The sequence below is a fragment of the Girardinichthys multiradiatus genome, chromosome 10 (assembly GCF_021462225.1).
Source record: "Girardinichthys multiradiatus isolate DD_20200921_A chromosome 10, DD_fGirMul_XY1, whole genome shotgun sequence".
In the NCBI taxonomy this organism is placed as follows: domain Eukaryota; kingdom Metazoa; phylum Chordata; class Actinopteri; order Cyprinodontiformes; family Goodeidae; genus Girardinichthys; species Girardinichthys multiradiatus.
The window spans coordinates 7,664,704-7,689,719 of record NC_061803.1 but is presented as its reverse complement, the minus strand read 5'-3'; the positions used below and the strand labels follow the sequence as shown (position 1 = coordinate 7,689,719).

Here is a 25,016-nt window from a genome sequence, read left to right as displayed (position 1 = left end):
CATTTGCTAAGAGGAAACAGGTACACCACTGGGTATCTAAAGAATTGTCTTTAAAGACAGTATAAAGCACACACTGGTATTGCTTTTAAGCTATGCACTGTTACGGTTTTAAACATATTTTAAAAAGAAAATCACTGTGAGTTTGGTTCGCGTTGCTCGGTCACGCCCCTCCGGCTTTACCCTGTGCGGGATCAGAGTCACGCAGGTATACTGGAGGTGGTCATTAGCAGGAGGTGGTGTCGCTGCTCTTCCTCTGGAGCGAAGCAGCTCAGTAGACCGGAGCAGAGAGAGGACAACTCTGAGGAAAGGTGGAAACATGACGGGGCCAAGGTAGGGAGATGCTTTAGTCTGTGTATGGATACAATTATGGGGGTGCGTTTGTTTTGATCACCTGGTAGAGGCGGATCATGGCTATTTATTCTTTGTAACTCTAAAGTCCAAATTTGCATTTCAAGGATATCAGACCAAATTTAACTGTCCAAGTTCACAACCAATTGTTTTGCTTGGTAGTTGGGCTGCATGCTGTTAGCAATACAAGTTAACAAGGTAATTCTCTTGTTTTTGTTTTTTTTTGGTACATGATACAGACACTTCAGGAGCACGTTAAACAAGAGATTGTCTGAAATATTTAATGAGATACAACTGAACATCAATATAAATAAGGTTTTATTTATTTTGACTATCATTGAGGTTAAAATGGAAGGCTGCTATATTGGATTTTTACCTCTATTGTTAGAAACGTCCACTATTGCTGCTTGGACGTCTGGCTTCTGTGGTGTTTTCTGTTTTTTTCCCCCCAGCATCAAACTAAGAAATTTCAACTTTTAACTAAAACATAAATCAACTGCATTCAGTCATGAAGTGCTAATAAATAAAGTTCTTTTTTTTTTTTTGTTTCACAGCAAGCACAAAAATTCCAAATCTTGTTGTACTACTCTTTTAAAATGTCTGTTAAGATGCTGGTACTTGGGAAAACTTGGAATTTACTAAGGAGGTACAACATTAATAGCCAATGCCTTGCTGCCATTTTAAATGAGGAAAATGTTTCTCAGCTGTAAGTTTCCAATGCACAAATGACTAATCTCAAAATAAGTAAATACAAATGTTAAGTCTGATGCTTTATTAAAAATGATATCTATGCATGATATCTAAAAGTAAAAATCAAGCAAGTTAAAGTAAAAAAGCATAAGCAGATGTACAAGGCTACAGTCAAAATCTGAAACTGCATGGCAGAAAACCTTTCTGCTTCAGTTTTAATGGATGCAATTTGCACTGAATCTAGATTGCTATGCAGATTGATCAAAAGAAATGCAAATAACTGCAGTTCATTTTCTGTAAAGAACTAAGGCTGGGATTTCCAACCTCGGTCCTTGACAGCAGGTGTCCTGCTTGTTCTAGATGTGCCTCAGCTCCAGCACTGCTGAGTTAGTGGCTGAATTATCTCATGTCGTAAAGCTGCAGAGGCCTGATAGTAAAACTGTCATTTGATACAGGTGTGGAGTGAAGTGGGACACCCCTGATCTAAGAGATCGGGTTGCCACCAGTGCAGAGCTTGTTTTGGACTAGCAGCAGGCAGGTAGGAATGTTTGAGCACTGGTCTGGTCTCAACAAGGGCAGCAAAAAGCCACTTCTCTCCAAAAGAAGCATAAAGCACACACGGTATTCTGAAGGATGTACCACTGTTCAATTGTGGAGGACTTGGGGTTAAGTTATTCATGAGAATAATGTGTGGGCTCATTCGCAGGTTAGCCATTAATAAACAATGGGATTGATTTGTCCTTCAGGAGCAACTTTGCCCAACAGTCAAGTAGCAATGTGGTGATGAAAAGTTGTATTTTTAGCACTTGGGTCAGGAAACCTATCTTAATTCCATCTACAACCTGTAGTCAATACTACTAAATGAAATTTAATCTCCAAATACCTCGTAAAACCAGATTGGGTCACAATCAGAAATTAGCATAGAACATGATTTCCGGTAAGGAGTAATTGTAGAATTCTTAAAAAAGATTGACCTTGTAAAATTTTATTAATGTGATGAACTTGATGTATTTCTCAATAAAAGCAATGGAAACATACAGATCTAATAACACTGAAGCGTTAAAGAATGTGATCAAAATAAAATTCTCTCTGTATCAAAACCAACTGTAGACTTACAAACATCAGGATGTTTGGCTGATGGAGTTAGCTAGTTGCTGTTGCTTGTCACCTGTTCGCATGTTTATGTCGAGCTCCTGACATATGGCCCAATTTCGACAAGAGGCAAAACGAAGGGGCAATATTGCATTTTTGTGTTTTAATTCTTCAGTTTGTTGGCTGGACGTTTACGTTGACTGTAACATTATGGAGCCTCATTTAACAGTTTCCACAAAGTACTGTGAAGACTTTAACAGACAATGTTTTCATTTGAATATTTTACAAGAACCAAAGTTTGATGTGCAGTTTTATATACAGTACAGACCAAACGTTTGGACACACCTTCTCATTCAAAGAGTTTTCTTTATTTTCATGACTATGAATATTGTAGCTTCACACTGAAGGCATCAAAACTATGAATTAACACATGTGGAATTATATACTGAACAAAAAGGTGTGAAACAACTGAAAATATGTCTTATATTCTAGGTTCTTCAAAGTAGCCACCTTTTGCTTTGATTACTGCTCCACACACTCTTGTGTCACCAGCAAAGCACCCCCACACCATCACACCTCCTCCTCCATGCTTCACGGTGGGAACCAGGCATGTAGAGTCCATCCGTTCACCTCTTCTGCGCCGCACAAAGACACGGTGGTTGGAACCAAAGATCTCAAACTTGGACTCATCAGACCAAAGCACAGATTTCCACTGGTCTAATGTCCATTCCTTGTGTTCTTTAACCCAAACAAGTCTCTTCTGCTTGTTGCCTGTCCTCAGCAGTGGTTTCCTAGCATAGCAGCTATTTTACCATGAAGGCCTGATTCACACAGTCTCCTCTTAACAGTTGTTCTAGAGATGTGTCTGCTGCTAGGACTCTGTGTGGCATTGACCTGTTCTCTAAACTGAGCTGCTGTTAACCTGCGATTTCTGAGGCTGGTGACTCGGATGAACTTATCGTCCGCAGCAGAGGTGACTCTTGGTCTTCCTTTCCTGGGGCGATCCTCATGTGAGCCAGTTTCTTTGTAGCGCTTGATGGTTTTTGCAACTGCACTTGGGGACACTTTCAATGTTTTCCCAATTGTTTGAACTGACTGACCTTCATTTCTTAAAGTAATGATGGCCACTCGTTTTTCTTTACTTAGCTGCTTTTTTCTTGCCATAATACAAATTCTAACAGTCTATTCAATAGGACTATCAGCTGTGTACTGTATCCACCTACTGCACAACACAACTGATGGTCCAAACCCCATTTATAAGGCTTGAAATCCCACTTATTAAACCTGACAGGGCACACCTGTGAAGTGAAAACCATTTCAGGTAACTACCTCTTGAAGCTCATCAACAGAATGCCAAGAGTGTGCGTAGCAGTAATCAAAGCAAAAGGTGGCTACTTTGAAGAACCTAGAATATAAGACATATTTTCAGTTGTTTCACACTTTTTTGTTCAGTATATAATTCCACATGTGTTGATTCATAGTTTTGATGCCTTCAGTGTGAAGCTACAATATTCATAGTCATGAAAATAAAGAAAACTCTTTGAATGAGAAGGTGTGTCCAAACCTTTGGTCTGTACTGTATATAAAAAACTACTTTTAAGTGTTTTCCCTCTGAGGTCTGATCCTTCTCTGTGTGTGGTTTCCAGCCTGTTTCTGCAACACATTCCAAGGCATCGGTGTACATTATTATGTTGTGAATTATGCTGTTGTGAATTAGACCTGTACCTTTTAATCAGACAGGTGTTGCGCTAAACAAAAGAATTTCCACGCTTATCTCTGTTGTTTTAAACGTGGCTATTTCAGCTTAGTCATCCTAAAATAACTGGAACCGTTAGGATGTTTCTCAAAGTAACACGCACCACAAGTACAGGTTAGTTCTTTGGATTTTCTATGAAGTTGCTTCAAGAAGTACCACTCCTTGCTAATTACAGCATACAGTGTAGAGGCATTTTCCAACATAAGAGCTGTTTCAAATCAGACAACATATCTTACTGCCCCTTGCAAAAGTATGTATACCCTGTGTTACATCCTTTAGCTTCAATGTATTTTCTTGTAATTTTATGTGATAGACCAACACACAGAAGTGCATAAATTTGGACATGATGTATAGTTTTCCATTAGTATTTTAGAAGAAATAATCTGGAAAGTGTGGCATGCATTTGTAGTTACTCCCCCTTACTCTGATATCCCTAACAAAAATAACCAGTGAAATCAATTCCCTTTGTATAAATTACTCTTATGTGTACACCATGAAATGTAGGAAGGTGCTCTGGTCACATGAGACAATTGAGTCCTCACAGTGAAACATGGTGGTGGCAGCATCATGCTGTAGGAATGCTTCATAATCATGCAGTAGTTTTCCGATCACATAAAATCCAAAGATATTTAATTTTATATTTGCAACCAAATTCAAAATGTGAAAAAGTTAATAATGGTTGCTATTAGAATAGCATGTGATTTGTTTAGAAAAAATTGTAAATCTCCTCCTATACCCTTTTCTTCTGTACAGGGTCGCGGGGCAGGGTACACCCTGGACAGGTCGCCAGTCCATCGCAGGGCAGCACAGAGACACACAGAACAAACAACCATGCACACACCCATTCACACATAAGGGTAATTTAGAGAAGCCAGTTAACCTAAGAGTCATGTTTTAGGACTGTGGGAGGAAGCTGGAGTACCCGGAGAGAACCCACGCATGCACAGGGAGAACATGTAAACTCAGTGCAGAAAGACCCCAGCCTGGGAGTCGAAAGGACCTTCCTGCTGGAAGGCAACAGTGCTGCATCTTTTTATAAAACACCCAAAAGTTTTGGATCATTTTAACAAAATGGTAAAAAAAAACAAAAAACTATTGGAAATCTTACTGTGATGAATCTAGAACTTTTAACTATAATTTATTTCAGCCATTCTGTGATCTGTTACTGACCAAAATGACAGTAGAAAGAAATATTCTGACGGTGCTTAGAAAGTAGAAACACTTTTTTTTCATGATCAGTTACATTTAATTACAAAGTTGAAGTCTAAAAGGAGTTAAATGAGCACAGAACCTGACCTCATAACCTGCCCTTTAGTATCAATACTCTTAGTCTCATCTGCTAGCTCTGTAAGCTGTCTGGTCATTGTTGGCTACACATTAGAGGTTGAGAGACTGCAGTTAGGGTCTGATTAACTCTGGCTGCTGATAAGCTTGGGCCATAATATCCTGCTTGCCGCTCAACTGAGCGCACTGAGGTAAGCTAAGAGGGCAGACGTGCCAGGGAGGCTGTGTGTGCGTGTGTGTTTTTCTGTGTTTCTGAGACAGAGACAGAATTGTGTGTAGGACGGAACCTCGTTTTAAGAGGAGTCTCAGTGTCTCTGATAGAGATCTGATGTGGCGACAGCTTGCGGAGAAGACCTGAGATGATAAGCATGAACACAGGCCATTGATGCACCATAGAAAAGTCCCTGCTACGTCCTGATGACAAGAGATTTCATTATCGTCACTGGTGGTGCAGTTTAGGACATGCATGCTTGCAATGGGAAGTAGTCAGGCATGCCTACATAGAAAGAATAGGAGCACACACACAGTAGACACAGCTGTCTCAAAAGTTGGCAGCTTCTTCAGAAGCATTTTTCCGGATCCGTCTACCCTCCATCAGTTTAACATAGTACTTTCTGCCTCACCAAACAGCCCTGTTCATCCCTGCAAAAAGAAGGGACATAAATTCCTAAATTAAACAGCTTCATATGTCATATGTTCATTTTATATTTTAATTAGATATGGTTAGTTACAATTCAATCCAAAGGAACATTTTCAAAAATGAAAACCCATCTGAGTAAATAAATGAATGGCAAACATCCACAGTAATCTGAAAACATTTTAAACATCTTGTCTCTTTAGAACTACACGTATTTTATTTTAATAATATTTAAAGTCCAACAGATAGTAGTGCAAGGCACAAATACAATTACTAAACTGAAGTGTTGTGTATTAGTACTTTGCAGAATCAGAGAGGCATTATACACCCTGGACAGGTCACCGTCCATCGCAGGGCAACACAGACACATACAGAACAAACAAACACTACCAGTCATGTTTTTGGACTGTGGGAGGAAGCTGGAGTACCCGGTGAGAACCCACGCCTGCCTGAGAACATGCAAACTCCATAAAGAAAGACCCCCAGTTGGGAGTCGAATGCAGGACCTTCTTGGTGCAAGGCAACAGTGCTACCAACTGCACCACTGTGCATAGGCCGTAAACAACTTCTTCAAATAAAAAAATTATGCTTAAGATGGAAATAATATTTTTTTCCAATTCCTGGATAGACAATTTCATTATCTGGGGTCTATGTTATAGTCCCAACACAGAAATAAATTATGACTGTTGATTTAAGTATTTCCTTATTATTTGCAAGTCCTATTACTAACACAACATTCACCAACATTATTAAAATATTGTGGAGCTTTAGTAAATATCATTTCCACATTACCCATGCAATCTGCAAATCTGACCTTCCTGGAAGAAAACCATAAGATGTCCTGTTTGAAATTTGTGCTTTTTAACCTTCATGCAAAATTTTATATCGTAACTCTGCACATATTGCTGAACACACCATCTATGGTAAAACATGGTGGTGGCAGCATCTTGCTTAGGGAAAGCTCTTCTTTAGTTGGGGCCGGGAAGCTGGTCAGAGTTGGTGGGAAGATAGATAGAGCTTTAAAGGGGACAATGCTGGAAGAAAGCCTGTTGGAGGCTGCAAAAGACTTTAGACCAGCTTGGAGGTCAGCAGCACGACCCTAAACACACAGCAAGAGCTACAATCAAATGGTTCAGATTAAGGAATATTTATGTGGTAGAATGGAACAGTCAAAGTCTAGACCTAAATCCAATTGAGGATCTGAAGTAAAACTTGAAAATTGGTGCTCAGAGATGCTTCCCATCTAATTTGTTTGCAACAAACGGGTAAAAATGTCAGTCTTTACATATGCAAAGGTGGTAGAAACATACCCCAAAAGAATTACAGCAGTTTGAGGTTCTACAACATATAGTATTGACTCATGGGGGCGAAATACAAATGCATGCAACATGTTTTAGATTTTTCTTTAAGTACAAAAATCATGTATCTTTTTCCTTTCCAATTTAAATCTATGACCTACACTTTGTTGGTCTAAAATATGAATAAACACACAAAAATGTATGGATTTAACAACAAAATATTTGGAAGTTAAAGGTTACCTGTGCAAGGTGCTGTGTTAGTGCCTGTTTAACACACAATTCCTTGCCCCATGCTAATCAGATTCAATGTCCTTTCTTCCTTAAGAGCTTCAGGTTGGAATTCAAATAATCTGATCAAACTCGTCAAAACAGTTTAATGTTCTTACTCTTGTTTTTAGGAGATTGACTGGTTGTATGAAGTCAGCTTTGTGTGGTGAATTGTGTTTTTTTTCACACATAAAAGGGGATGAAATAATATGGGTTTCTTTTAATTATAAAGGCTAACATGTTTTTTGTTGAAAAAGTGATGCTAATGGTGCTGTAACATTTTTCTCATTAACATGATAAGTATATCCAAATAATACATGTGAGTTTACACACCAGTTGTAGTTTTGCTTAAATTCATTACTGTGGCACTGACAGTAAGCATAAAAGCATCAGTCATCAAATATCCTATAATTAGCTCCACCTGAAAGGTCTGAGTTTCACTTTCTATGCACGCCTGCACTCTGGTTACAACTTTACCACCTGAAAGGCCTGATCAAGAAAGAAATTACTATTTACATTACAATTATTCATTGTAATGTGAACCCCATGTCAGGGGAAGAGTTTTTATTACAGTTAACTTGAAAACAGACCTTTTAATATATTAACAAATGTGGTTGGAGACACTTTCTACTGCCACTTTATTTTATACATCTCAAACCAGAAATATAAGAAAACCATTTCTTTTACGTTTATTTTTCTGAGCTTTCATCATGTATTCTCGTACTCGTACTCAAATGCACTCAAAAGTTTCTCAGATCCATATTTTACTGGACTGATGTGTTAAATAGTTGTGCTTTGTTAAGTATCTGCTCTTGTTTGTGATTGCAGGTCTCCCAACATGTACCCTGATATGTGCACTACCCTTCTCCTCACTTTGCTGCTCCTTCAAGGTTGGTCAATGGGTTATATTACTGTTTTACTTTCTGTTCTTGGCTGGTATTCTAAATGCTTAAGGGGTTGGTGGACAACAATGTCCTTCCTAATTGAATCACCTAATTAGTAGTGCAATCTCAGCATAGATACAGCTGTTCTGTGACAGTCCTGCAACCATCCCCCACGACGCCCCCCAACAGCTGCAGCCACAATCCACCACCCCCACCTCCCCAACCTCAAGAGGGGCCTTGGCACCTCCAACCCCCACCCTGAAGTTCCCCCCCACCAGCCCCCTACCCACGCCGGGGACGGCTCTTTCCATCCAGGAGAGGGACGTCAACAAACTCTTCAGGAGACAGAACCCCCGGAAAGCTGCTGGTCCGGATTCTGTCTCACCAGCCAGCCTGAAGCACTGCGTTGATCAGCTGTCTCCAGTCTTCACAGACATTTTTAACACCTCACTGGAGACATGTCATGTGCCAGCCTGCTTCAAGTCCTCCAACATCGTCCCTGTTCCCAAGAAGCCAAGGACCACAGGGCTTAATGACTTCAGACCCGTCGCCCTGACCTCTGTGGTGATGAAGTCCTTTGAGCGCCTTGTGCTCTCACACCTAAAAGACATCACCGACCCCCTCCTGGACCCCCTGCAGTTTGCCTACAGAGCCAACAGGTCTGTAGATGATGCAGTCAACCTAGCCCTTCACTTCATCCTCCGGCACCTGGACTCCACAGGAACCTACGCCAGGATCCTGTTTGTGGATTTCAGCTCTGCCTTCAACACCATCGTCCCAGTTCTGCTACAGGAGAAGCTCTCCCAGCTGAGTGTGCCCAACTCCACCTGCAGGTGGATCACTGACTTCCTGTCTGACAGGAAGCAGCGCGTGAGGCTGGGGAAGCACGTCTCTGACTCCCTGACCATCAGCACCGGTTCCCCCCAAGGCTGTGTTCTCTCTCCTCTGCTCTTCTCCCTGTACACCAACAGCTGCACCTCCAGTCACCAGTCTGTCAAGCTTCTGAAGTTTGCGGACGACACCACCCTGATCGGACTCATCTCTGATGGTGACGAGTCCGCGTACAGATGAGAGGTGGACCATCTGTTGGACTGGTGCAGCCAGAACAACCTTGAGCTCAACGCTCTAAAGACAGTGGAGATGTTTGTGAACTTCAGGCAGAACCCAGTCCCACCTGCCCCCATCACCCTCTGTGACTCCACAATTGACACTGTGGAATCTTTCTGCTTCCTGGGAACCATCATCTCCCAGGATCTCAAGTGGGAGCCAAACATCAGCTCCCTCATCAAGAAAGCCCAGCAGAGGATGTTCTTCCTGCGGCAGCTGAAGAAATTCAACCTGCCAAAGACTATGATGGTGCACTTCTACACAGCCATCATTGAGTCCATCCTCACCTCCTCCATCACCATCTGGTACGCCGCTGCTACAGCCAAGAATAAGGGCAGGCTGCAGCGTGTCATTCGGTCTGCTGAGAAGGTGATTGGCTGCAGTCTACTGTCGCTCCAGGAACTGTACACCTCCAGGACCCTGAAGCGGGCAGGGAAGATTCTGGCTGATCCCTTCCACCCTGGTCACAGACTCTCCCCTCTGGCAGGAGGCTGCGGTCCATCCGGACCAAAACCTCACGCCACAAGAACAGTTTTTTCCCATCTGCCACCAGCCTTGTTAACAAAGCCCGGAAACCACCCTGACACTACGCCAAAACAAATTCCTTGTATGTCCAAAAACGTACTTGGCAATAAAGCTTTTCTGATTCTGATTCTGATTCTGATTCTGAAGGCCTCGTTGGCTTGTTGGAGAACATTAATGAACAAACATCATCATGACTACCAAGGAACACACCAAGCAGATCAGGGATAAAGCATGGACAGGCAATGGCAATGTTTGATATGGTCCATATGGTCCAGGGCGGCAATGTAAATTATTCCTCAATTACACAATGAATAAGTTTATTATTTCTTTCATGCATGTGCTTTCAATAAGTTAAGGGACCCAGTAAGTTGAGTAGTTGTCCACTGATTGCAGCTCAGAAAGGCAGACTGGGTTCCACGCTTCTTGCAAGACGGCATTGCATTTTCCCCCACCTAAAACTGTCGGATGATTTCCTGCATTTCATTGTTTTTAAGGAGAAATGGTTTGCTGTTAATCTGTGTTCACATGGGGTGGTATCCTGCAGAAGTCTTCTATGTCTTTAGCTGGAGTTTACCTTTAACTTTGCTCAATTATGGAATCCGACTGAGCTGGAGCTATTTTTAAAAACAGGCAAAAATGTTGGTGTCTAGATGTGCAAAGAAGTTGGAGAAATGGCCTCTTTGTTTTCAGGCGAGGCAACATTTTGCCTCATCTTTATAGCTCCTTTTCAGCCAGGAGTACTGGTATTTGCCTGAAGGGAAAAGGAGGGACTTGCAGGAAAATATAATCTTTAAGTTGTTTTCAAAAATGACAGCTTTAGCACCTTGTGTAATATTTATGATGGGTCATTTTCAGACTTTGAACTTACAAAACCAGACTGTTTCACCTTGTAAGGAGACCTTATCTTTCACTCCGCTGTCAACATGTTGCAGAAATAGTCCAGGCTCACAAATCAGATGTAAGGCAAAATTTTGCTGTTTTTTTACTAGATCATTTTAAGGTAATAGTGTTGTGCAAAACGTTCCCACACTTATGCCAAATTGATTTCAACAATCCTGTTTTCTCCACTAATTATTTTCACAGACATTAAAGATACAAGAGGTCTTACGGTGAACAGACAGGCTTTTTGTTCTAAGATCTGAGGTCTCACTGACCATGAAAAAGCTGCCTACCCTGGCCCCTAAACTTTCACTTCAAGCAGGAAGTTGAGTCTGGAATGCTGTTGGAATCAGGGGCTTAAGAAAGGGGTTAGTGCTGTGAAGAGATCGGAGCAGGCTGCTGGTTTGCAGGTGGTGGTTCCCTCTAATGATCAGTATCTCTTCCTTATTTCCCTGAACTGATGGTTGATGGCCTTTTGGAAAGACTAGGAGTATAGTCAGTCTGTATAAAAATTTTATTTCAATACAAATGAAATTATTTTTATCATTATCTTTATGTAATGTGTTTTATTTTTCTTGTCTAGCCCCTGTGTTTCTTTTCTTTATATTACTCCTTGGATTTAGCTTGATTACCACTCTTTTTTTTATTAGTCACTACCTTTCCCTGCAGTCGGATCTCCGTCTTTGTTCATTGTTTTGGTGGTTGGGCTTTACTCCAAGTCTTGCACCAAGCCCATCCCTGTTATTCGGGGTTTGTTTTTCTAGACTTCCTGTTTTTTGAAGCACACTTGGTTTCTGCTTGATCACAACTTGATTAGTTTTTACCTGCAGCATTGAGTTTTTTTCCTGCTCATCATCTTGTGAGAAATGCCAAAAGGACATTTTTGCATTCATTTTAACAATGAAGCCATTAGCTGCTTTGATCTATCTTAAAATATGAAGTGGCTTGTAAAGTTTTGTCACGTTACATCCACAAGTCTCATTGTACTTCTCATAAGTCTTCTTATCTGTTAGTACTCCTTTTCTTATTTATCTGGGGTATTAGTTTAGAAGATTTATGGGGCTTTACAAGTCAGAATTTGACTTATTTGATCAATATAAAAACATGACTAATAATATGAACTATTATACAGTCAAAAAAAGATATTTACATATTAAATATACAACATTTTAAATGTTATGGATAAAACCTTTCCTGGTTGATACAGTTTACATACACTGTTAGAAAAAAATATCAAACCAGACTAAACCTTTCCTGTTGAAGGTCAGTCAGGATTAAGTTTTTTCACATTTTAGAAGACACCTTTATGAGGACCACAAAATCGAGCCACGTGATGTCGCCCGGTACGGCGAAGCCAGGGTCCCATCCTGGAGCCAGTCCTGGGGTCGGGACTCATCGGAGAGCGCCTGGTGGCTGGGTTGTTCCTCGGGCCAACTCCGAACGAGAGACACGAGGCCATCACCCAGTGGCCCCACCACCTGCAGGGGAAACCATGAAGGACTGGTGCAAAGAGGAATGGGCAGGGGACGAAGGTGGAGACCTCAGCGGCACGATCTCCGGATGCTTAGGCTGGCTCTGGGGATGTGGAATGTCACCTCGCTGTCACCTGAGCTTGTGCGGGAGGTTGAGAGATATCGACTAGACATAGTGGGGCTCACCTCCACCCACAGCGTGGGCTCTAGAACCCATCTCCACGAGAGGGGCTGGACTCTCTTCTACTCTGGAGTGGCCCACGGGGAGAGGCGGCGGGCTGGGGTGGGTTTGCTTGTTGCCCACCAGTTCAGCCGTCTCGTGTTGGTGTTTTCCCCAGTGGATGAGAGGGTCGCATCCCTGCGCCTTCAGGCTGGGGAGAGGTCTCTGACTATCATTTCAGCCTATGGGCCGAGTGGTAGTGCAGAGTACCCGGCCTTCTTGGTGTCCCTGTAGGGGGGCTGGATAGTGCCCCTCCTGGGGACTCCATTATTCTTTTGGGGGACTTCAACCCTTACGTGGGAAATGACAGTGACACCTGTAGAGGCGTGATCAGGAGGAATGGCCTCCCGATCTGAATCCGAGTGGTGTATCGTTATTGGACTTCTGTGTTAGTCATGGATTGTCCATAATGAACACAATGTTCAAGCATAAGGGTGTTCATCAGTGCACTTGGCACAAGGACACCCTAGGCAGGAGGTCGACGATCGACTTTGTTGTCATGTCGTCGGACCTTTGGCCGCATGTTTTGGACACTTGGGTGAAGGGAAGGGCTGAGCTGTCCACTGATCACCACCTGGTGGCGAGTTGGATCTGCTGGAAGATGAGAAAGCCGGACAGACTTGGCAGTCCCAAGCACATGTGAGGGTCTGCTGGGAACGTCTGACGGAGCCCTCGGCCAGGGATGTATTCAACTCCCACCTCCGGGTGAGCTTTGATCAGATTCCAGGGGATGTTGGAGACATAGAGTCTGAGTGGACCATGTTCTCCGCATCTATTGTCGATGCTGCTGTCCACAGCTGTGGCCGTAAGGTCTGCAGTGCCTGTCGCAGTGGCAATTCCTTAACCCGGTGGTGGACACCGACAGTAAGGGATGCTGTCGAGCTAAGGAAGGAGTCCTATCAGCTGTGGTTGGCTTGTGGGACTCCTGAGGCGGCTGACGGGGGTGGATGAGATCCACCCTGAGTACCTCAAGTCTCTGGATGTTGTGGGGCTGTCGTGGATGACACGCCTCTTCAACATTGCGTGGCGGTCGGGGACAGTGCCTCTGGACTGGCACACTGGGGTGGTGGTCCCGCTTCATAAGAAGGGTCACCGGAGTGTGTGTTCCAACTACAGGGCGATCACACTCCTCAGCCTCCCTGATAAGGCCTAAGCCAGGGTATTTGAGAGGAGAGTCCAGCTGATAGTCAAACAGTGGCTTCAGGAGGAGCAATGTGGTTTTGTTCCCAGCCATGGAACACTGGACCAGCTCTACACCGTCTGCAGGATACTCGAGGGTTCATGGGAGTTTGCCCATCCAGGTCCAAAACCGGTGTTTTGTGGACCTGGAGAAGGTGCCCTGTGGGGGGTGCTCCAGGAGTATGGTTTTGCCTCTTCTTTTTGCAGATGACGTGGTCCTACTGGCCAAGTAGCCAGTAGCCCTCTAGCCAAGACCTACAGCATGCGCTGGGGCGGTTTGCAGCCAAGTGTGAAGCGGCTGGGATGAAGATCAGCTCCTCCAAGTCCGAGGCCATGGTTCTCAACCGGAAAAGGGTGCCAGTCCGTTGTGGTGAAGAGAGCGCGAAGCTCTTGATTTACCGGTTGGCCTACGTTCCTACCCTCACCTATGGCCATGAACTTTGGGTCATGACCAAAAGAACGAGATCCCGGATACAAGCGGCTGAAATGAGCTTCCTCCGTAGGGTGGCCGGGCACTCCCTTAGAGATTCAATTCAAATTCAAAAATACTTTATTAATCCCAAAGGGAAATTAAATGTTGTTATAGCTCATATTATGAAGGTTTCCTCAAAGAGCCGTTGTAGATGCTGATGGCTGTGGGCAGGAAGGATCTCTTGTAGCGCTTCGTCTTACAGCAGATCTGAAGAAGCCTCTGACTGAAGAAACTCTGTTGCTGTAGGACAGTCTCATGAAGATGATGCTCAGGGTTCTCCATAATGTTCTTCATTTTATGAAGAATCCGTCTTTCCACAATAATCTCCAGAGGTTCCAGAGGAGTCCCCAGAACAGAGCCAGCCTTTTTTATCAGCTTGTTGAGCTTTTTTAAGTCCCTGGCTCTGATGCTGCTTCCCCAGCAGATGATGGCAGAAGAGATCACACTTTCCACAACAGACTTATAGAAGATATGCAGCATCTTGCTCCAAACACCAAAGGACCTAAGCTTCCTCAAGAAGTACAGTCTGCTCTGTCCCTTCTTGTAGATGGCTTCACAGTTGCATCTCCACTCTAGTCTGTTGTCCAGGTGAACACCGAGGTATTTATACTCCTCCACCACCTCCACTTCTTCTCCCATGATAGAAATAGTTTTTGACTTATTCCTGTTTCTCTTAAAATCTACAATCATCTCCTTTGTTTTAGTCACGTTCAAAATGAGATGATTGTTTCCACACCATGCTACAAAGCGGTCCACCACCTTCCTGTACTCAGCTTCTTGTCCATCTCTGATCCACCCCACGACTGTAGAATCATCCGAGTATTTCTGCAGATGACAGGAGTCTGTCTTGTACTGGAAGTCTGAGGTGTACAGAGTGAAAATGGTGAGAGTACAGTCCCCTGTGGTGCTCCTGTGCTGCTGACTACCTGGTTAGACTCACAACCCTTCAGTCTCACAAACTGTGGTCTGTTTGTCAGGTAGTCTTTGATCCAGGAGATTGTTGAGGCCTCCACCTGAGTCTTCTGGAGTTTCTGACAAAGTAAATCTGGTTGGATTGTATTAAATGCACTGGAGAAATCAAAGAACATGATCCTCACAGTGCTGCTGGCTTTGTCCAGATGACAGTGGGTTTGTTGAAGCAGGTGTATGATGGCATCTTCAACTCCAACTCCACAGCGATAAGCAAACTGAAGGGGGTCCTGATGGTTTACTGTTTGCTTACTCAGGTGGGCCAACAGGAGTCTCTCTAGGACCTTCATGATGTGAGATGTCAGGGCAACAGGTCTATAGTCATTGAGGACTGATGGGTGAGTTTTCTTTGGTACCGGAACAAGACAGGAGGTCTTCCACAACACCGGAACCTTCTTCTGGGCCAGGCTAAGGTTGAAGAGGTGCTGCAGAATCCCACAGAGCTGCTCTGCACAGGCCTTCAGGACTCTAGGGCTGACATGATCTGGACCTGCAGCCTTATTCCTATTCAGTCTCTCCAGTTGTCTCTTCACCTGATAGGGTGAGGAGCTCGGCCATCCAGGAGGAGCTCGGAGTAGAGCCGCTGCTCCTCCACATCGAGAGGACCCAGCTGAGGTAGCTCGGGCATCTATACCGGATGCCTCCTGGACACCTTCCTCGGGAGGTGTTCCAGGCACGTTCCAACGGGGGGGAGGCCCAGGGAACTGCCCAGGACATGCTGGAGGGACTATGTCCCTCGACTGGCCTGGGAACGCCTTGGGCTCCCCCCAGAGGAGCTGGAGGTGGTGTCTGGGGAGAGGGATGTCTGTGTCTCTACTGAGTCTGCTGCCTCCGCGACCCGGTCCTGGATGAAGCGGAAGACGATGACATCTTCAACTCCAACTCCACAGCGAGAAGCAAACTGCAGGGGGTCCTGATGGTTTACTGTTTGCTTACTCAGGTGGGCCAACAGGAGTCTCTCTAGGACCTTCATGATGTGAGATGTCAGGGCAACAGGTCTATAGTCATTGAGGACTGATGGGTGAGTTTTCTTTGGTATCGGAACAAGACAGGAGGTCTTCCACAACACCGGAACCTTCTTCTGGGCCAGGCTAAGGTTGAAGAGGTGCTGCAGAATCCCACAGAGCTGCTCTGCACAGGCCTTCAGGACTCTAGGGCTGACATGATCTGGACCTGCAGCCTTATTCCTATTCAGTCTCTCCAGTTGTCTCTTCACCTGATAGGGTGAGGAGCTCGGCCATCCAGGAGGAGCTCGGAGTAGAGCTGCTGCTCCTCCACATCGAGAGGACCCAGCTGAGGTAGCTCGGGCATCTATACCAGATACCTCCTGGACACCTTCCTCGGGAGGTGTTCCAGGCACGTTCCACCGGGGGGGAGGCCCAGGGAACTGCCCAGGACATGCTGGAGGGACTATGTCCCTCGACTGGCCTGGGAACGCCTTGGGCTCCCCCCAGAGGAGCTGGAGGTGGTGTCTGGGGAGAGGGATGTCTGTGTCTCTACTGAGTCTGCTGCCTCCGCGACCCGGTCCTGGATGAAGCGGAAGACGATGAGTACAAGTACAAGAAAATTTAGAAGTTTCCCACTATTAAGATAACTGTCCATTTAAACAGTCAGGGAAGGCTGAGATAGTTCTATCATTACTTTGTAAAATCCTGATAGGTTAATTAACAACATTAGAGTTAAATGGAGGCTCCCCTTTAGTTGTATTTAAAGGGCAACACCTCAAATACACTGCTTCTTGTGTGACATAGTGAGAAATCTGCCAAAAACATCAGGAAAAGAATTTGTGTATCCCCTCATCTCTGGTTTATCCTTGGGTACAAGTTCCAGATCCCGGAAGGTGCCGTATCCATCTGTTTTAGCCATTATATACAAGTATAACCAACATGTTTATACTTGATGTCTAGTCATCATACTGATGAGGAAGAAAATCGGTTCTGTGTCCCAGAGATTAATGTGTTTTGTTGTTAAATGTGCAAATCAACCCCAGAACAAAAGCAAGACCTTGTGCAGACATGTGCTGAAAGCAAAGAAGCCACTCAGCAAGGAAGAATTCATTACCTCAAAAGCAACATAAAAGACCACAATTTACAAATGTTCTCAAGGTCAACGGCCTTACGTTTTGGAGACATGTCCTATGTTCTGATTAAAGTGTTTGGCCATGTTGACCTGCATGACATTTGGAGCAGCCCTCCCCTCCTCCCCCCAACTGTGAAGTACTGGGGTGGCAGCATCATGTGGTGTTGGGTGTTTTGCTACAGGAGGGACTGGTGCACTTTGCAAAACAGATGAGATCATGAGGGAAGAATATTATGTGACTGAGGTACATCAGTTCTGCCAGGAGGAAGTGACAAAAATTCAAAATTCAAAAACCTTTGACAGAAGTCCTACAGTTTAATTCTACCAAATAACAGGGACATTTCTGTAAACTTCAGAAAGGGTTAAAAAAAATCTCTACAATTCTCTCACTCATTATTCCGGCATGTTGCATATGGAAATAACTGCAGTAATCCTGACATAAAACAGGAACAATTTAGTCTGATTTAATGTCAGTAAGTGAGAAAGAAAATGTTGAACCTTTGAGCATAGTTTCTTTCATTTTGTCAACATTTTGTGTGCTATGGGTCACTCAAAGGAGATTCAGGGCCTCAAGCATTACAAGCAAAAGTCTTATAACTGAGGAGAAAAATTTGTGGAATCTGAAAAACTAGTGAAAATACAAATTCAGAACCTTCTGTGATCCAAAGTTGCCAGAAGGAAACTAAGTTATGTCCACAGTAAATCACAAGCCTGACATCTACCCCCTCCTCCAGGCTTTACATGTGCATAAAAAGAAGGTCTGCTCAGTGAATGGAGCGAAACAATGGTCTTCTTTACTTGTCTATTTACATTAGCTTTTAGTATTCGATTATGCAGAAGACATCAATTGTGAAAACATGACGGTTCTGTGGAAAGCATAAAAAAAATAAATAAATAAATAAAAACAATATATATATATATATACAGTACAGACCAAACGTTTGGACACACCTTCTCATTTAAAGAGTTGTCTTTATTTTCATGACTATGAATATTGTAGCTTCACACTGAAGGCATCAAAACTATGAATTAACACATGTGGAATTATATACTGAACAAAAAAGTGTGAAACAACTGAAAATATGTCTTATATTCTAGGTTCTTCAAAGTAGCCACCTTTTGCTTTGATTACTGCTCCGCACACTCTTGGCATTCTGTTGATGAGCTTCAAGAGGTAGTCACCTGAAATGGTTTTCACTTCAAAGGTGTGCCCTGTCAGGTTTAATAAGTGGGATTTTAAGCCTCATAAATGGGGTTGGGACCATCAGTTGTGTTGTGCAGGAGGTGGATACAGTACACACTGATAGTCCTACTGAATAGACTGTTAGAATTTGTATTATGGCAAGAAAAAAGCAGCTAAGTAAAGAAAAACGAGTAGCCATCATTACTTTAAGAAATGAAGGTCAGTTAGTCCGAACAATTGGTTAGACTTTGAAAGTGTCCCCAAGTGCAGTCGCAAAAACCATCAAGTGCTACAAAGAAACTGGCTCACATGAGGACCGCGCCAGGAAAGGAAGACCAAGAGTCACCTCTGCTGCGGACGATACGTTCATCCGAGTCACCAGCCTCAGAAATCGCAGGTTAACAGCAGCTCAGATTAGAGAACCGGTCAATGCCACACAGAGTTCTAGCAGCAGACACATCTCTAGAACAACTGTAAAGAGGAGACTTCATGGTAAAATAGCTGCTAGGAAACCACTGCTGAGGACAGGCAACAAGCAGAAGAGACTTGTTTGGGCTAAAGAACACAAGGAATGGACGTTAGACCAGTGGAAATTTGTGCTTTGGTCTAATGAGTCCAAGTTTGAGATCTTTGGTTCTTCTTTGGAAGAGGTGAACGGATGGACTCTACATGCCTGGTTCCCACCGTGAAGCATGGAGGAGGAGGTGTGAGGGTGCTTTGCTGGTGACACGGTTGGGAATTTATTCAAAATTGAAGGCATACTGAACCAGCATGGCTACCACAGCATCTTGCAGCGGCATGCTATTCCATCCGGTTTGCGTTTAGTTGGACCGTCATTTATTTTTCAACAGGACAATGACCCCAAACACACCTCCAGGCTGTGTAAGGGCTATTTGACCAAGAAGGAGAGTGATGGGGTGCTGCGCCAGATGACCTGGCCTCCACAGTCATTGGACCTGAACCCAATCGAGATGGTTTGGGTTGACCTGGACCTCAGAGTGAAGGCAAAAGGGCCAACAAGTGCTAAGCATCTCTGGGAACTCCTTCAAGACTGTTGGAAAACCATTTCAGGTGACTACCTCTTGAAGCTCATCAACAGAATGCCAAGAGTGTGCGGAGCAGTAATCAAAAGCAAAAGCGGGAGCTCCACAGGGTCAATATACACGGCCGGGCTGCTATAGCCAAACCTTTGGTCACTCATGCCAATGCCAAACATCGGTTCCAATGGTGCAAGGAGCGCAAATCTTGGGCGGTGGACAATGTGAAACATGTATTGTTCTCTGATGAGTCCACCTTTACTGTTTTCCCCACATCCGGGAGAGTTACGGTGTGGTGAAGCCCCAAAGAAGCGTACCACCCAGACTGTTGCATGCCCAGAGTGAAGCATTGGGGTGGATCAGTGATGGTTTGGGCTGCCATATCATGGCATTACCTTGGCCCAATACTTGTGCTAGATGGGCGCATCACTGCCAAGGACTACCGAACCATTCCTGAGGACCATGTGCATCCAATGGTTCAAACATTGTATCCTGAAGGCGGTGCCGTGTATCAGGATGACAATGCACCAATACACAAAGCAAGACTGGTGAAAGATTGGTTTGATGAACATGAAAGTGAAGTTGAACATCTCCCATGACCTGCACAGTCACCAGATCTAAATATTATAAAGCCACTTTGGGGTGTTTTGGAGGAGCGAGTCAGGAAATGTTTTCCTCCACCAGTATCACGTAGTGACCTGGCCACAATCCTGCAAGAAGAATGGCTTAAAATCCCTCTGACCGCTGTGCAGGACTTGTATATGTCATTCTCAAGACGATATTTTGGTAGCTTTCATGACTCAAATTGCACACAAATTTATTTCGGAAAGTAAACTTAAGTAAACATTAGGTAACATTTACCCTGTTCCTACTATGTTACATTACAGACTTATTCTTTATTATTTTTCATTAAAAGCAAAGATATTTACTCAAAATAGCAGATTAAACAGCCACTAATCGGAAAGTAAAAACATGATGAAGACATTTTTGCAAATCTGTCAAATAAATACAAACCTTTAAACATAAGTATTCACACCTTTTTGTTATGACACAATAGAAAGCAGAAAAGGATGACAATCCTCATGTCCTTGAAACTGAGCTCAGATGCTTCTGATCCCCAGTGATGTTGTCTCTAAAACCTAAACAGAGTCCATGTGTTAAATTCAGTTGAATGAATAGGATTTGGAAACCATGCAATGAAGTCAAAGGAAGTGACGTTAGACCTCTGACACCAGACAGATTTAAGGAACAAATCTGGAAAAGGAGACAAGAACTTTGCAGCACTGAACATCTTGAAGAGCACAGTGGCTCCATTATTTAGTAGTTGAAGTTTGGAACCTCCGGGACTCTCCCTAGATCTGGGCACCTGACCAAACTGAGTAATCAGGAAAGAAAGGCCTTGGTAAGCGAGGTGACCATAATGCTCACTATGGCAGAGCCCTAGGGTTCTGTTGAAGTGTCCCTTTAACGGGGCCTTCTGTACGTTCGTTTATTCACCGTAACCTAGAGGAATTCACAACACATTAGAATAAATCACACTCAGACACCATTGTATTCAATTTAAATACCTGGGCCCAGGGGAAGAGAGAGCTCATGTGGTCAGGACACACCGAGATTTCTTCTGGCTCTCTCTCACTGGGCTCATTTATTTTATTAAAACACACACGAAACTGGGCAGCGCCCTTGTTTACAATATTTTCTACACATAGTCACGTACACACTTTTCCGGCTTACCATATTTAGACAGGTATTGTCCCACAGCTGCATCCCATATCTACTGATATAAGAAGGGAGTAACTCAGTCAGTTGTACTATCTCTAATTTTCACACACATGCAGTTCTCAGTAATTTTCCACTTCACCATACCCCTGTGAGAAATACTTCTGCAGACACACAATGTCTTATACTAACACATGTTACACATTTTATTTCCCACACTGGTTTTGAACATAGTAATGATGTACACACATAATATATTTACACAATTTCCCCCTTTTGAAGTCTCCTAAGACTTCGCCCTTATTTGAAGATGCTTCATAAAAGATTTTAACAGTCATTACAACCTGTGGAGCAGAAGGAAATGTTTGTCATCATGCTTCTTGACCCTGCCTCCAATGCCATGCCATGTGCCCAGGGACTATTGCCTGTCCGGCCTTTGTAATCCCAAGGATGCTTACAACCTTCTAAGTCTTGACAGGGAGTATTGACCCCTCTACCTGGAGGGTGTCTATCCGTGCTTTATTCCATAGTCTGTCCAAATATGCCAATGTAATATTCTACCATCCTTCTGCTCCCTAGACAGTAATACATATCAGACGCCCTGTCAATTAGTCTTACGGGTTAATCTTCGTCCTCCTCCTCGTTAGCATCAACCGCAAGCAAAAGCATCATATGGGAAGGAGGAGGAGGTGCAGTTTTCCCTTCAATGGTTGTAGTAATAAAGCGAACAATCAAAGATCTTATACATGGCACACAGCAACATCCACAGGTAACCATAATAGCTACAAAAACAGCAATGGATATAAACAATGACATAATCAACCCTTTCCAGTGTCAAAACATGCCCGTCATCCAGTCTTCTAACGGATTGTCTATTTCTGAGTGCTCATGCATAGTTGCGGAGAAGGTCTTAAGTCCCTCTAAAGCCTTTGACACTGAACCATCCGGTGCAGTGTTGTTGGGAATAAAAGTGCAACACATATCCCCAAACATCGAACAGACGCCCCCTTTTTCTGCTAACAACATATCTAATGCCATTCGGTTTTGCACAGCCATGAGGGAGGTTGGTGCCAATTGTTCAGACAGGCCTTCTACTGCATCCCTTGTTAGGTTAGCTAGACGTAAAACATTGTAATGGATGTAGTTGATGCGATCAACATTCTTATTTGGGGTCACCGGAAAAAAGGCTGCAATTATTGGGATATTTTCAAAACCTGCTGAGACTTGATCCGCGATTTTATATTCATTTGGCACTCCCTGAGGTACTCCTAAGGCATCAATGTAAGTGGGGGAGCCTTGACTCAGGTCAAAGGTTCCTGCGCTCCTTTTCATGACGTGCCTTCTTCTTCTACGTGTTAATGCCCTGGTCTTATCATGAGTGGTTGTAGCAGATGTTAGATTAGGCCCTATCAGGACCAGTGGTGCCTGTAGCCTAACCATGGCACACAATCCTACCGTCTTTTGTGGGATATTAGTGAGCAGTCTATGGTCTCTGCAATAATAGTAGAGTCCTGACCTTGCCCAACGTCCAATGCCCCCGCCTGAAGCGGTCCTATTACACCAATCTAAGGGGATCTGTCCCAGATTGATTTTAGGGTTCTGAGCAGTAAAATTAAAACAAGTATAAGTACCATTCCTTTTTTGAGGGGTAAATGGTCCTGTTTTGGTGTTATTGGGGATGGGAGGAAAAATGCTGGCTAGTGTGATGCAGTTAGCTGGTGTGGCCTCCTTAGTTAGTTGTATCATACAATTGTAACCCCACGTGTCCTCTGGATACAGAGGGGCGGGATCGGTGGTAAGATGTGGTCGGGCCGATGCACAGGCCACACACTCAGCTTTGCTTTGTTCTTTTGCTGTTTGTGTTATCCACTGAAGCCAAAGGTTATCTTCGGTATATCCTGTGGCCATTTGGATTACCTCTATAGGTTTCAATGTGGAGTAATCAAGTTCCATCACCTGGGGTTTTTTTTTTAGCCTGACTGTCGGTGGGACGGTAATTGTGTTGTCCTGGTGCACAGACGGTGTTCGAAAATTTATTTTTATTGGTCCCCATGTGTCTGTTCCTGACTGCCATACTGCAAGAGTAAAATACTCTACAGAGGGTTGAGTGCAGTTAACGTTCATGGAGAGCATAAGGGGGTTACGTCCGTTGGTAATGGCTCCACCTGGCGTGCCGCGCTGGATGCTGATATTTGTCAAATTACCGGGTACTGCCTTTTTATCAGGAGTCCATCCAGAGCCCGTCCAACTAGTCAGCCCGCTCCAAGAGTCACATGGCAGGTGCCTGGGAAAAGAGTACCTCTGTTGTTTACAGTACTTAGACCATCTTTCGTCCATGCATAAATAAATGGCATAACCTTCCCACCCGGTTCCGCCATTCCTGCAATTCACTACCAGACAGAGGTCAAAAGAAAAGGTGGTGGTGGCCCCACAAGCATAATTGAGCTCTACCCCCTCAATTCTATCCATACACCAGTCTGCTTTTCCCTTATTGGTTGCTCGTTTGAACATTTGCTCAGTTTGGCGGCTGTCAGAGCATGTCTGGAATGGAAGTTCACAATACAAACCTAGAATCAATGTGACAATGAAAAATTATAAAACACCTATACCTCCCGTGACCCAACCCTTAAAGGGCCTGGGTCCTAGCTTTTTACCTCCCATTCTTTTCAAAGGTACCTGCAAAGGAAGATAAGGATTAACAATATGGTGAAACACAAAAGACCTCTTTTTTTTTTTTTTTTGAAAAGTTCAGAGTGTTCAGTTCAGTTCTTCGGTGGGAGAGCAGCTACGACCACCAGTCCGTCTGGACTTCTGCATAGTTCATCCTGGTCTTTTCTTCCCCCTCTTGCCTTCCAGACTGATTTATCTTCCGGTGAGGCCCCCTTTTGCAGTCTACTCACCTCCTCCAGAGTCGGTTCTGGTGTCCATTCAACTTCAGAGTTCATCAAGATGTGTATGGGCAGATATCCAGCTTTGGTTTTGGCTGCTTGGTCTGCAGCTTGATTTCCTTGAGCCACCCTAGTGTAGCTGTTATCATGTGCTTTGCATTTTATGACCGCCACTTCTTGGGGAAGTAGTAGGGCCTCAACTAGTCTTCTCATTTCTTGTTCATGTTTAATGGGTTTTTGTCCTGCTGTTCTAAACCCTGTTCTCATCCATTGCTTTAGTTCCATGTGCACTGCTCCCGTAGCATAAGCTGAGTCTGTGTAGATGTTCACTTTTTGTCCTTCCCCTAGTTCTAGGGCTGTTATTACTGCTAGCACCTCTGCTCTTTGTGCTGATTGGGTGTCTGTCAGCCCTTCTGCCTTAAGAGTCACAAAGTTCGTTCCTGTGTCTTCCACCACCGCATAGGCTGCTTTCAGACCCTCTGTGTCATGTCTAAAACAACAGCCATCTGTGTACAGGTTTCTTGCTTCTGTCAGTGGTTCTCCTTGTAGGTCTGTTCTGATTTTCTCACTTACCTCAACTTTTTCGGCGCATACATGGGGCTCTCCTTCTGTCATTCTGTCTGCCATGTTGATCCCTTCATGGCTGTAGATGATATTTGGCGCCTCCAGCACCTTACTCAATCTCTGTTGTCTCAATGGTGCGAGTGTGAAAGTTTTGGAATTGACAATGCCACTACTCCATGTGATGTTAGAATATCTAGTGGATGTCCCATCACTACGTGGACTGTTTTTTGAATTATTTTTGCCAACCCTGCTGCATGTCTGGTACATTCATGGTGTCTTTGTTCCATGTTGTCAAGCATCACGCTAATATACATTAGCACTGTTCTTACTCCCCCTTTTTTCTGGAACAGCACCCCGTTTGCGGTGTGTGCTGTTACAGAAACATCCAGGTGAAAGGGCAATGTGTAGTCTGGATGTGCCAAGTAAGCAGCTTGGGAAAGGCTGGTTTTAAGAGCAATAAAAGCTTC

The 25,016-nt window shown here is 43.9% G+C and overlaps 1 protein-coding gene across 1 annotated transcript in view; it reads left to right on the top strand.

Annotated features, from left to right (window-relative positions):
• The first annotated feature begins 206 nt into the window (after nucleotides 1–206).
• Nucleotides 207–25,016, top strand: part of vwa2 (von Willebrand factor A domain containing 2) — a 42,993-nt gene continuing 18,183 nt past the window's right edge. Inside the window, exons 1-2 of the mRNA XM_047376665.1 lie at nucleotides 207–330; nucleotides 8,201–8,262. Coding sequence (XP_047232621.1) covers nucleotides 317–330; nucleotides 8,201–8,262 — 76 coding nt within the window. The 5' untranslated portion in view covers nucleotides 207–316. The remainder of the gene's footprint in view (nucleotides 331–8,200; nucleotides 8,263–25,016) is intronic.